This window comes from Quercus robur, chromosome 10 (assembly GCF_932294415.1).
Source record: "Quercus robur chromosome 10, dhQueRobu3.1, whole genome shotgun sequence".
NCBI classification, from domain to species: Eukaryota; Viridiplantae; Streptophyta; class Magnoliopsida; order Fagales; family Fagaceae; genus Quercus; species Quercus robur.
In genome coordinates, this window is record NC_065543.1 from 53,033,887 (window position 1) to 53,047,107 (window position 13,221).

Here is a 13,221-nt window from a genome sequence, read left to right on the forward strand (position 1 = left end):
GCCACAAGAATTCCTCCTTTTTGTGTAAAGACTTCGACGAGAATGTCAATAATATGGCAAGCCTAGCAGAAATGCACAATTTTATCTTGGAAACCAAGTTATTATAGCCTCATTCAAAAATTGTCCCACTGGATCCTACTGTATTGTGTTGTTTGCCATATCTGCCTGACTTGGGCTAGACCTAGACACTAGTCTGTTTAAGATTCTTATTTCATATGGGATTATTCCACTTGAGCAGTTATGGCAGGGCTGCTAAAGTATTCGGCTAAACAATACGCTTTATCAATAGGTCAACAATCAAGTTTTAGTCCCAAAATTTTGGAGTTAGTTATTGATCCTCAACGGACTAATCGGGTTGCCTACACAATATGCTTATGAATAAAAATAGCAGAACCAACAAACTTGTAGTCCAACAAGCATGAGTCACAAATGTGACTTGCACTCCTTCAAGGGAATGAGATTTCTGTGCAGTAAACTATCAGTCTCCAATTTAGCATTGTTTTTTGTTACTCGTATATGAAATGAACCATGCTAGATCGTGAAAGACACCAAAACTCATACCTTTGACATTAGGGAGGGAAAAACCATTTCAAATAAGAAGTAAAGAGGTGCAATCAGTAAGTATCAATTTAGAAGTATTCCTCTTGTTGAGGGAGACCATAAGCAGTTAATAAAAATTGGCCATTGAATATCAAGGCAAATCCCTTTGGTCTCAACTCTCAAATAATGCTAGTTTGCAATACATCATTGATTCATGGTTCTGTATACTGGTTTTGTTCTTCATTGCATTCTGACAATTAAGAAGTTCCAACCAAAGGCCACTGTTGTGGTGACCTTTGGTAATCCCCACTTGTTTCTTGTTCAGCCAGTGATTGGATTCTCTTATGACAAAATTTTCCTAATTATTGGAAAGTTGAGCTCTCCATTATCTTTAAAGCAATTTTTCTTTTTTCAGAAGAATCCCCAATTAGGTACACAACAGGATCAACACCAGGATCACAGTGACCATAATAAAGAGATAAATGTAGTGTCCTTTGAGGATCCATAGATTCTATCAGAATGACCTTTTCATCAAACAAAAGAACAAGGACATATAAACCGATATATCAATGACATAGACATCGTTCAAGTTGTATGCGACATATAAACCAAAAACACTGTGTAGAGGTGAATGAAATAGACCACATTACACAGACATAATTGTCCAAAGCAAGCAAATCTAAAGCAGTATAATCCATATTATTTCATTAATAATATAGGGGTCTATGGCAGATGGGGCAAATAAGATTGTGGTAGAGATAAATTCTATAGTACAGTATACACATTCTGCAATTACTGCGCTTAGTCCAAAATGTGGGACTATTACAATTAGAAAGGTTATGGAAACCTTTCTGACCAGCTCAATCTGAAGGTCTCTCATATATACCCCTTAAATTCTGTTTCTATCATAAGAACTTCAATTGGTTTTATCATATAACAAATTCCAGGCTTGAGATAGAATCTTGAAACCGCAATCTGTGGCTATCGGTTCATTTTTGTCAAGGTAAAAACCAAGAACTAGCTAGTTTCTTATAGTTTTTTCAAAATGTCTCAACATTAGCCGAGAGTTCACACCAAGGATTCCATACAAATCAAGTTCCCCATTAATTCTTTTTTTTTTTAATACAAGATAGAAATTCTACTCTAATCTAGTCTAGTATATATGTGTGTGAAGCTCCTTCTTGGAGACTTGAACCCCGTTCCTTACCCCCCACACCCCACAAGTACTCATACTTGTGGAGTGACCATTGCGTCAAGGGTGCGCGGTAGTCATTAATTCTTATTTAGTCAGAGATGCACATAGCAAGAGCAACCAGCAATTGAGGAAGACCATCAAGCACGGGATTCATCAACTGAGCCTTAAACCTAAGTTTCTCTGAGATTGTTTTGGCATTGATGGCATTCATCTTTGTTGCAATCCATTCCACAAAGTTTGTCAGCCACTGAACACAAGTCAACAAGAACTCAACCTACCAAAAACCATCCAGTGATACTAGGGATACAAGAAATTTTACTATAAAACCTTACAAAGTGATGTGTCACCAAAATTACATTAGTTACTAAGTCAATTTATAAGCTTTTTGTTATAAAATTGGTCGTAGCTCTAGAATTTTCCAAAACAATATATTCAAATCCTAGCATATTTTTGGATATGTGTCTTAAAAGCATTGAGAGAAAGAGAGAAGATTTTGTGACATTTATCAAAATCCATAAGGTCATGATTCAAATAACAGGAAAGCTATATGGATTGTTTTCGAGATCCAGCAATTCCATAACTTTTTTACACCCCTCCACCTAGAAAGTAAAAACCTATTAAATGATCATATGAAATTCCCATGAAAGCATCAAGTAGATTCAAAACAAATTCAAATTTGGAGTTTTCAAACTAAGCTTAGATGAGTGAATAATTCAAAGTTGAGGAAAATATTGATTGCTGTCACGCATCAACACTACTCAATCATACTCACAGTCACAGTCAAAAACTGATGAAGCAAAGATTCCCATAGTCTAGGTGGCAGAGAAATTGTTACAACAAGGTTTAGAACATAGTAAAGTTAAAAAAAAAAGAAAAAAAAAGAAAAAAAAAAAGAACCACATTAAAGGTGGATTCTATGTATAGGATTCGCGCATGAAACCCACATTTATGCTAGAGGAATTCAACCAGCGTTAAAAAAAAAAGGCATAAAAAATTTATAAACCAATATTCTACATAGTAGATTGTCAATATTAACTAACTAATCGCCCACATGACCACTCACCAAACAATCTATATCCTCTCTCAATACCAAAATTAAAATTAAAAATTAAATTACAACTTTACTTAACTAAGCATCGTTTTATCCAAAATAAAGTGAACATCATTTTTTAAATATATTTAATTTTCATTTACTATTATTAAATTCTGTATTTGAACCATAGTATTTTATTCTCTATATGAAATTAACCTTGGTTTGATAATTTCCTATCCAAAAAAAAAAAACCTTGGTTTGATTACTATTAATTTGTCAAGTTTTTTTTTTTTTTTTTTGGAGGGGATTAATTTGTCAAGTTATGTATTTAATTTACCACATTTATCTTGATTTGATTAGTATTAAATTAAGTTATTTTTAATTGATATTTAAATATAAAATGTTCCACTTAAATTTATTGTCTTAAGCCTCGAATTATCAAACCAGTCTTAGGTCTCAAATTATATCAAGCCGATCTTGATTGACATGATAATGTGTTGTCCTTTGCCCAGTACATCCGTATCAAAGATTATGGAAAGAGTAACTTGGTATGTTTATAATTTTTTACCGACTAAAAAAGAAAATTTCAAAATTCAGAGACTAAAATAGAACTCAATGAAAATTTTAGTGACCAATCCTCTACTACTTTTACTCAAAAAAATTAAAGTAGATGTTGCGTCGACTTTGTTAAATATTAAGCGAATGAAATAGCCGCAAGAATACGCTCACGTAATGCATTTTATGAATTTTGTTACAACGAGACTCGATATATATATTCTCGACCCAATAAAACTTTCTGTAACACTGTTGAGAGTTCGTTACGGAAAATGCTTGTTGAGACGGCTGTTGAATTTGTGAAGCTAAAATTTGTTTTCATAAATAAATAAAAATTAAAAAAAATTAAAGTGAAGTTAAAATTTGTCAATTCTAGAAGTTTCAGAAATGATTTTAACGTCTTCACTTTGAAAGATTAAATTGGTGTTCTGTTTCTCAGCAAAATATATATATGAAAAAAAAATTGGTGTTCAGTTATTCGTTTGGGCTGATTTTAAAATTTTATTTTATTTTATTTATTAAAAAATATAAAATTTTCAGATCTATGAGTAGAAAAAGAACTACCAAAAAAAGAAAAAGAAAAAGAAAAAAGAAAACTGTGGATAATGGGGGAAAATAGAGTAGAATTAATAGAAACATAATCCATTTTACACCAAAAGGCTAGGTTTTGGTCTCATGTAATGCCATTATACTTGGGAAGGTAATATAATTTGTTGTTGGCAACTTGGCATAAGGTCTTGCACAAGGGCATTAGAGACTTTTTTATTTATTAAATTTTTAATCATAAACATGTAACCATTAAAATATATATAGATATTGTCATAAATATGTGAATCGTGAATTTGTAGAATACTATGGGTTACTGTTGTTTTATAATACCATGAGCTATTGTGATTTTAGAATTATTATAATAAACTTAAATGTATGCTTATTGTAACACACAATTTAGGCAACCATGTTGATTCTTTTTTTTTTTTTGCTTATGCTTTCTTTCTTTTTATTTTACATCTTTTTATTTTCTTATTTACAAACTAACATGCAATTAGAGTTGCTCACACCAATTTTGTCCTCCACCTGCCTTGCTTAGTATTTGACTTTTATAGGTCCTTACTCGACCCAACAGAAGGACCTTGTGCTCTTGTGAGTTTCTCATGTGCATCATGGGCCTCACAAGCTTCCCTTCTCCTAGATGGGCTTCTTCCTCTTAGACTGTGATTTTTTTTTTTAAGACATTTCTTGGTGGGTTCCAATCATTCAATGGCCATTAAAGAACATCTTTGCATTGAAGACTGTTCTTCCAAATTCAAGTTTTCTTTTAAACCTCTACCCTGAGTTTAAAGGGATGTTAGAATATTTTATGGTATTATCATAAATGTGTAGTCTGTAAAATATATTATGATATTTCCATAAGTGTGTAGACCATAGTTTTATAGAATACTATGGGCTGCCTTTTTTTGTAATACCATAGGCTACCGTGGTTTTAAGGTTACCATACTAAATCTAATGTATTCTTATATATACTTATAATGTTAAGGTTAAATGTAGGCTACCAAACCGAACTACAATAGCAAAGATGTAGTTGTTTAAGACTTTCTGCCATGAACGTAGGCCATCAAATCAAACCACGATAATTATGTTGATTCCACTTTCTCACCTTTCACATATTTTTGTTTTCTTAGTGACATTTTAACAAGAGATTTGAAGGGGAGAAGTTTCAAGGCCCTGATATTGAAATCAGACTTGATTGCAAGTTTGCAACAATGCATCGCATGTAGATATAAAAATGTGCAAAAATTCACTACGACAATGTAAATCTGAAGCAGCAATGTTGCAGTGTTTGAAACTAGACATTAGGCCTTATATTGAGTGTCACAAGGGAGTTAAGAGCTTGGTTTTAAACAAAATGTTGCGTTGGAATTGAGAAATAATTGATTCAGCTTAGTTGCTTGTGTGTAACTAGTCTATTGTGCCTTCTGTGAAATGATTCTTGATTTGTTTCTTTCTTTAATAATTCTCTCATTCATATAAAAAAAAAAAAATCCATTTGCAAAAGATAGAAAAAACAGATGGTAAGCAGGAAATCATCCTGCAGATAATGAAAAAAAAAATGGTATTTTAAGGGTACAAGAACAATTTGTGCAAACTACATGCCAAACCAAGCAAAGGTTCCAACCAGAAAACCTTATAGGTCTTGCTTTCCATAATAAACTAACAGAATTTGATAGTAGATTTGTGCTTGGTTGCTGGTTCTCACTTTATGCACTATGTGCAGCTAAAAATGTTTGTATCATTGCACTTTCTCCTCAACAAGATCCTCAGCCTTAAAGTAAGAGTGAATAATTCTTGGCACCCATATGCTAATAGTAGGTCTTCACTCTTCAGTAACTTGTAGCCAGTGGCGGAGCCACATGTATCCTTGGGGGGCCTTGGCCCCCTCCAAAATTTTTAATTTTTTTTACAATTTAAGTATATTTTATAAATATATAGAGGTTATATGAAAAAAAAATAGGAGTTAGCCCCCCAAAAGAAAGCATTGACCAAATAATTTGGTAATTTTTTCTAAAAAAAGAGAGTTTAGAGTTGATATACAATTGCAATAGAATGAAATAGTTAGGTAGTAAGTTTTGTAAGTAAATAGTGGAAGTGTGAAACCCCTAATTTTTAGCTCAATTTCAATTCCAATTAATACGTTCAAATCATTCAACATTGATAATATATGCAATTTGGTTGAAATTTCCTATTCTCAAGATTTTATCAAGAAATAAAAAAGCTCATATGATACTTCAATTATAACATTATGATATTGATTTGTCAAGCATGGATGAAGTTTTGCAAACAATTTTTATATTTTATATTTACACACACATATATATTATGTGGATTTTTTAGGGGAGTGTCTATTTTTTATTTGAGTTTATCTTGATAGAATATATAGTTCGGCCCCCAACTCAAGATTCCTGACTCTGCCACTGCTTGTAACTCAACCGCGAGAATTTCCATACAGGTTGGCATAAACCTTCTTAGTCCGATAAACAACAATCAAACTCAAGCCTGTTGCCACAAGGCAAAGTCCAGACAGGATCCCAAATGTGATGGAATAGCATATGGTTCCCAAACAAGTGACGTCATCATCACGAAGAGGAATTGCAAGCATGGCTTCAGAATTTTGATGTGAGAGGCCGGCTTGCAGCTCTGCAAAATAGTCATATATACCACTAGCAATGACACCTGAGAAAATCAGAGAACCTACTGGATTAGCAAGTGTAAGAAAATTATACAAGGCCCCAAAACTCTTCAGGCCAAATAGCTCAGAAGCTGAAGCTGGCACAATTGCCCAGTGAGCACCATACCCAAGCCCTATCAACACAGTGAGAACATAAATTTCTCCAGGCCATCCCATATTAGCGTAGAAAAGTCCAATTGCCATGATAACCTGACCAACAGCCATTGTCACTGGTCTTGGGTAGGCATATTTTCTGGTAAAATAAAATAACAATTTACAAAACAGGATCAGGATCAGGATCAGGAAATGATGTGCTTATAATGACAGAAGGAAAATACTAATGTTGTACTTTTAAATTAAATAATTAGAGTGTACCTTATTACAAGCTCAGAGAAGTAGCCGCCACCAACACGGCCAAGAAAGTTCCAAACACTGATGTAGGATACATATATAGTTGTAACATTATATCCCAGTGATTCACAAATCTGACCCAAGTTATCAATAACTGTCAAACCGGATCCAGAAGCCAGAACGAGGGAGAAGAAGATCAGCCAAAAATCTGCTTTTCTTAATGCCTGCATTAAGGTGAAATCCTCTCCTCTACGAGGGCCTTTTCGCCTTCTCACAGCTCCTTCAGCAGCAGCTTGGAACAGTTTAGCTTGCAAATGAGCAATTCGTTTTTGCCTTTCTGATGCCGGAAGGGAGTCTACTTCTGGAGGCTTCTCATCTTCAACCTCACTGAGAATAATCCCATTCACATCCTGCTCAGATTTACTTAGTTCTTGTTTCTGTGCTTCAGAGAGAAGGCTCTCCTCAGCTGGAGGCCTTGGTCCCGAGAAGAATACCAATTGAATGGGAATTATAACTGGAAGCAGTATGAGAAGAATTAAAATAACTGCAAATAAAGTGATTATAGCTTGACTCACGTCAACCAGATCCTCAATCACCAACACTGCCAGCAGATAAATTGCCAGAATGAGGCAAACACTGTAGGTAAAGAAGAAGCTTGAATTATCAGATGGTTTAACTTGTTTGTGACCTCCCACAGGTCTAACAATGAACATCAGAGCAATAATAACAATTGTTGGTTCAACTGCAACCATGAAAATGAGTGATGATTCATTCGGAAAATTGATCATAAGATAAATCTGAGTCAAAATTGCACTACTCAATCCAGCAAATCCCTTCAATATCCCAACAACAGGACCCCGGCTTTTGGGGAAGTTTTGCACACATGAAACTAGAGCAGCTGTGTTGAAGTAGGTCTCACCGTTTGTTCCCACAAATAATGCAAGGCACAACTGCAAACTAAAAAATGGTTAACATTTTTGCCAGCACAACATAGTTTAAGAAATCTTTCAGTTCTTTCTAAGTAAGTGAGTTAACTAATCAAATCCAAAGTACATGCTTCGCAGCAGGATAAGTTACATGTAAAGAAATAATTGCCATTCTCTTGTAGTAAGCTAAAGGGAGTAATACCATGATCAATGTACACGAACCTCTATACACTTATGCCACTTCAATTCAGATCTAGGAGTTATATGACCATTTCTCCAACATGGACTCTGAAATGCATCTTCATGTCTGTCAAGCATGCTTGTGTGTGTGTGTGTATCTTTGATACCTATCCATGTTGCAAGTGAAAACATATATGTATCTCATAAATAGCAGTTCCTACAGTTAATTTGTGTGATAGGCAAACTTCAACAACTTGGGTTGTAACATCTACAAGAAATTGCTACTGAAAAAAGTTGTATAATTGCCTCAAAAAAGGAGATTTTTATCCATATTCTTTAAATTGGTTTAAAAAAGAAAAAAGGAAAAAGAGAGATATGTACACCGGCTATCGTCAAATGCTTTTCAGGATGAAGTTAACATTCAAAAACACCAGAGAGGAACAATAAGGGATCTAGCTTCAGGCAGAGAATCACTTAAGGCGAAGAAACCCCTAATCATTCAACACATCCATACTTTCTTTTGGACATCTATACTCGCAAATTAAGAAAACTGACGAATCACATCCTTATACTAAACAGCGGACTTCTTCTGATATTGAACCAGAAGATCATGTTCAAACTTCACTCAAGTGTTTTAATTCTGTAGTTATTTTCAGCAAGTAAAAACAAATAGCTGGCTTTTCACAAGGATCTTATACCCATATCAGGTGTCTATTAAAAGAGTCAGCAAGCAATCTACTTGACACCCCCATCAGTCTACAGTCTAAACCAATCCAGCATAATGATCAATCAGAAGCTATATACTGAGAGAAACAAATAATGGTTCTGCAACCCAAATTTGAAAGGCCAGTCTCCTCAAACTTTGGCCCCTTATTTTTCCCATTTGATTCAATTTCTCTCTGGCATGGCATTGTCGTTTTCACTTGCCCACTCTCCTCCCTTGAGGAATTTCAAGCTTCTTACAATTTTGATGGATTGACAAAACACTGACTAATTTTATCAGTTTCTGAAAGTTCTAATTTTGGTAATTCATCTTCCAACTAAAACAAAAAACGACAAAGGTTTTGGCAATTGGCATACATGTCGGACCACATCACATTCACTCATCATCACTGTAATATTGCTGACGATGATCACCATGAGAGAGAGAGAGAGAGAGAGAGAGAGAGAGAGAATCTCACAGAGAAATCAATCATTTATCAAGATTCAATAATAAAAATCGAACTCCATAGACCCAAAAGAGAAATTAAATTTAAATCACACAAACAGAAAAAAGTGAACAAATGAGAAGTTGATTAAACTCACCACCCAAAAAGGCAAAGCAGGCAATACACCAGCAACAACAAGCCAAACCAAGCCATACCCAACAAAGTTCTGCACCACCCCAATGAGCAAAATGACCCAGATGGGCAAAACCTCACACAAACTCCCAGCCACAAAACCAATACTATCACCCAAGTCCTTAGCCACACCCAAAAAAGCCACCTGCCTCTGGTCGTACCCCATGGCACTCTTTATCAAAGGTGATATGCTCCCAAACAAGTACCCAACACCTGCACACGACTGCACCCACATTGCACACACAAACACCAGCCATCTGTTGTTGATCAAAACCTTGAACTTTTCATGCCACTGAAGCTGCATATTCCTATCTGATCAATTCAAGACCACAGTCACTGTTCAAACAAGTTCAATTTTTGCATACCAGTTTGATTAATTGAACAACTATGAAGGTAAAACATGCAACTTATTGTGTTTTTTTTTTTTTTTTTTTTTTTTTTTTTTTTTTTTTTTTTTTTTTTTTCTGTTAGTGTGAAGGGTCTGAGAGAGAGCGGACCATAGCGCGAGTTATAAGGCTCATGACTTATCATGCTCTTGCCGACCAAACTGTCATTGTATTACTTCAATAATAACTTATCAAGCTTTTTTATTTTTTTATTTATTTTTATGGAGTAACTTATCAAGCTTATATTAGTGACAGATTTCTTCAACTACATAGCCTATTACTTATCTCCTATATAGTCGTATGATTATAGACACCACCTATCATCTTCTTAAATGAAAAAATGAAAGAAAGAAAAGACCAATCGTTTGTTTCCTTATAAGGAAAAGTACTCTTTCTTGCAAAAACAGAGAGTACTTGTTGAAGTACTACTTTTATATATATATTTACATGAAGTACTAGTGTTTGACTAAGTGGGACTCAGGACTTTTCTTAATACAATGATAAATTTCATGTTCTCTCTAAATCTTAAGCCGTTAAGAAATAAAGTATTTAATAATTATTCTAATTAAAAGATAGCATTCAAATCACAAATAATCATTTACCGAACATTTGCATTTGTATATAATTGTTGAACTTAACGAGCCTAACCAAGGTGAACCCTAACAAAACCCTTCATATATAATAATCTACATGAATTTACCTAGCTAATTTGAGATATGAGACAAATTTAGAGGGGGATTAGTATCATAGTAAAGGGCAGTATTTACACTTGTATGCATACATACTAAGTGTGTGCTTGGGAAGCGTTTCAGGTCAGCATTTGTGCATTTTGCTGAAAAAATGTGGGTCCTATGACACTGTTCACGGTCCCACAAAAGTCATCCAAACAAAAATTTCAATTTAAAACTGGGTCTCACAACACTATTCATATATTTAAAAATTATTTTGCTATAGTGTTTTCAGTTTTCAGTTTTCAGCAATAAGCGGTATCCAAACAAACCCTAAGTGCGTAATAACACTGAAATTGTGAATCTAACTCACGATTTCAATATTAAAAAATGTGAGTTAGAGTCACAATTTCAATATTATTTAACACGTGTGGATGCCCTCAAATATGTAATATGTTTTATTTGTGTAGTAAATCACAAGAACAAAATGGCACTATTAATATCATTGGTATGATATTAATATATATAGTGCTAACAATATATAACATATGATGGGGATAATGAATAGATTTTTTTGATAATAGTACATGAATAGTTTATAGATAAATTAGGATGACACATGTGCTGTTGCGTGTGACTCTTATTGGGCATTGATTTTATTTTTCATTTTAAATGATAAATTAGTCATGTAATAGACTAATAGGAAGATGCCAGAAGGGTTTATCAGTCAACGAAATAAACTTCAGAAAATACTGGAGTTGGACTGGAGGATAAGAATTGCATTATGATATATACTAGTAGTATTAATTGATGGCTATGACAACCGTGTCGGTAAAGAAGAATTTTTTTCAGCTGCTCTTAAGAAGTATAAATTGATAGTTACTGGTAGTATTAATTGATGGCTATGACAACCGTGTCGGTAAAGAAGCCGTGTCGGTAAAGAAGAATTTTCAGCTGCTCCTACGAAGAATAAATTGATATTTACTAGTCGTATTAATTGATGGCTATGACAACCGTGTCGGTAAAGAAGAATTTTTTTATGCTCAAGAAATATAAATTATACAATTTAATAAAAAGAGAAATTATATATTGATAACAATAATAATAAAAAAAATTCATAAATACATAAAGTTTACAATTGTCTTTTACGAGTATTCATATTTTGAAATTGGTGCATAAGAGCATCCATAGCAGACGTTGCAAAAAAAATGTCATTTTGCCACACCAAAGACTTACTTTATTATTTTACCACATCATTTTATAACATTTCATTTATCAGATGTTTTATCATTCAATTCTATACATTAAAATAATATTTACTACACATTAAAATAATATATTATCCTCTCCCCCATTATCATCAATAACACCAACAGCTACCACCGACCATCACCCTCACAGCCTACCACCACTGCCACTGTCACCACCCATAGCCCACAGTCCACCACCACCCAGATCAACTAAACCACCTCCTGCCACCACAAGTCCACAGCCCACAACCCAAATTGCAGCAAAAAAAATAAAAAACCCACAACTAGAGAGAGGCAGAGTGAAAGGCGGACAGAAAGGAGAGGGAAGAGGGTGAGATCGACGGCAGCCTCAGGGTGAGATCGGCGAGATCGAGCGTGGCTGAGATCGAAAGTGGGTGAGATCGAGCGTGGCGGAGCGCGCTGTTGTCGTTGAAACTATGCCGTCGTCGCTGCTGGTGAACAACCCGGACTGGTCGAAGAGAGAGGGAACCGGTGAGTGAGAGAGAAGAGAAAAGAAAAAATGAAGAGAGAGGAGAGAGAAAAGAGAATATAAAACAATAAAATTTTTTGCAACATCTGTCCGTACCGTCTCATATTTGAGATGGTACTGTAGCGGTGTTTTATAATTTTTGGAATTTGAAACATCTAATAAAGCTTCATTTTTGTATTTGGTGTGGCAAATGTGCCAAATATTTGGCATTTGGCACATTTGCCACATCTACTACGGATGCTCTAATAGTCTCATTATCAATACTATAAGATATATCTCTTTCAGTGTACACAACCAAGTAATCATTCATCCACTGAATGTAGAACAAATTATGAAGCAAAATTTAATTTTATTGATATAAAAAAAATTTGAGGGTGCTCCCGAATTTTTTTAAGGATAAACAAATAAATTTTTTAAATTATTATTATATATATATATATATATATATATATATAAAATCTCAGGTCAGGAAGGTCCTAGGACCACCCTGACCTTAAGGAGCCGCCACCCCTGTATGACAACTTCATGACGATTATATAACAGTGCCAGGAGACCCCATTATTACACTAAATACAAGTTCATTGGTCTTGTTTTGGATTTGAATGAAAGCAAATGCCCTGACTTAACCCTTTTTTTTAGATAACTTGCCGTCAATTATGTTACAAGACTTCCAGTTAACTAAATTATTTGTTTAAGAATGTGGCAGTTGATTATTCTCTACTATTATGTCAATACATTACAATTTTTTTTTTAAAAATATAAAATTCGGACTCAGATTTTTTATTTGAGCTTAAAAAAACTCACCAAAATTGAGTAAATTAAAATTCAGAAAACCCTTTTAGATTGCCAATAAAGAAAATGTAAGCAGCAGTGTCCGAGTCACATGCATGTCCAGATAAAAAAAAGACACCAGAATCAGAAGCAAATAACAACTTTTCAATTAAGTACTAAATTGTTATCGATCATGTCAAGAAATTAAATAATATAATATCAAATTTCTTGAAAACGTGTTGTTTAATGAATATCTTAGAGCATTAGCAATCGAGTTTGCAAAAAAAAATTCAGTAGGGATGAGGGCCCAAAT

General features: G+C 34.1%; 1 protein-coding gene across 8 annotated transcripts in view; it reads right to left on the reverse strand.

The window, feature by feature from the left end:
- Nucleotides 1-5,388: 5,388 nt before the first annotated feature.
- LOC126703530 (protein NUCLEAR FUSION DEFECTIVE 4-like) overlaps nucleotides 5,389-13,221 on the reverse strand; it is a 43,790-nt gene continuing 35,957 nt past the window's right edge. For 2 of the 8 annotated variants that reach the window (XM_050402486.1, XM_050402491.1), the window contains exon 4: nucleotides 5,389-5,690. Coding sequence is in view for 6 of the 8 variants with exons in the window: in XM_050402487.1 (XP_050258444.1) it covers nucleotides 6,304-6,799; nucleotides 6,922-7,847; nucleotides 9,309-9,647 (1,761 nt within the window). In the remaining 2 variants the exon portion in view is untranslated. The other 6 variants (XM_050402493.1, XM_050402492.1, XM_050402487.1 and 3 more) reach the window with 6 other exon arrangements.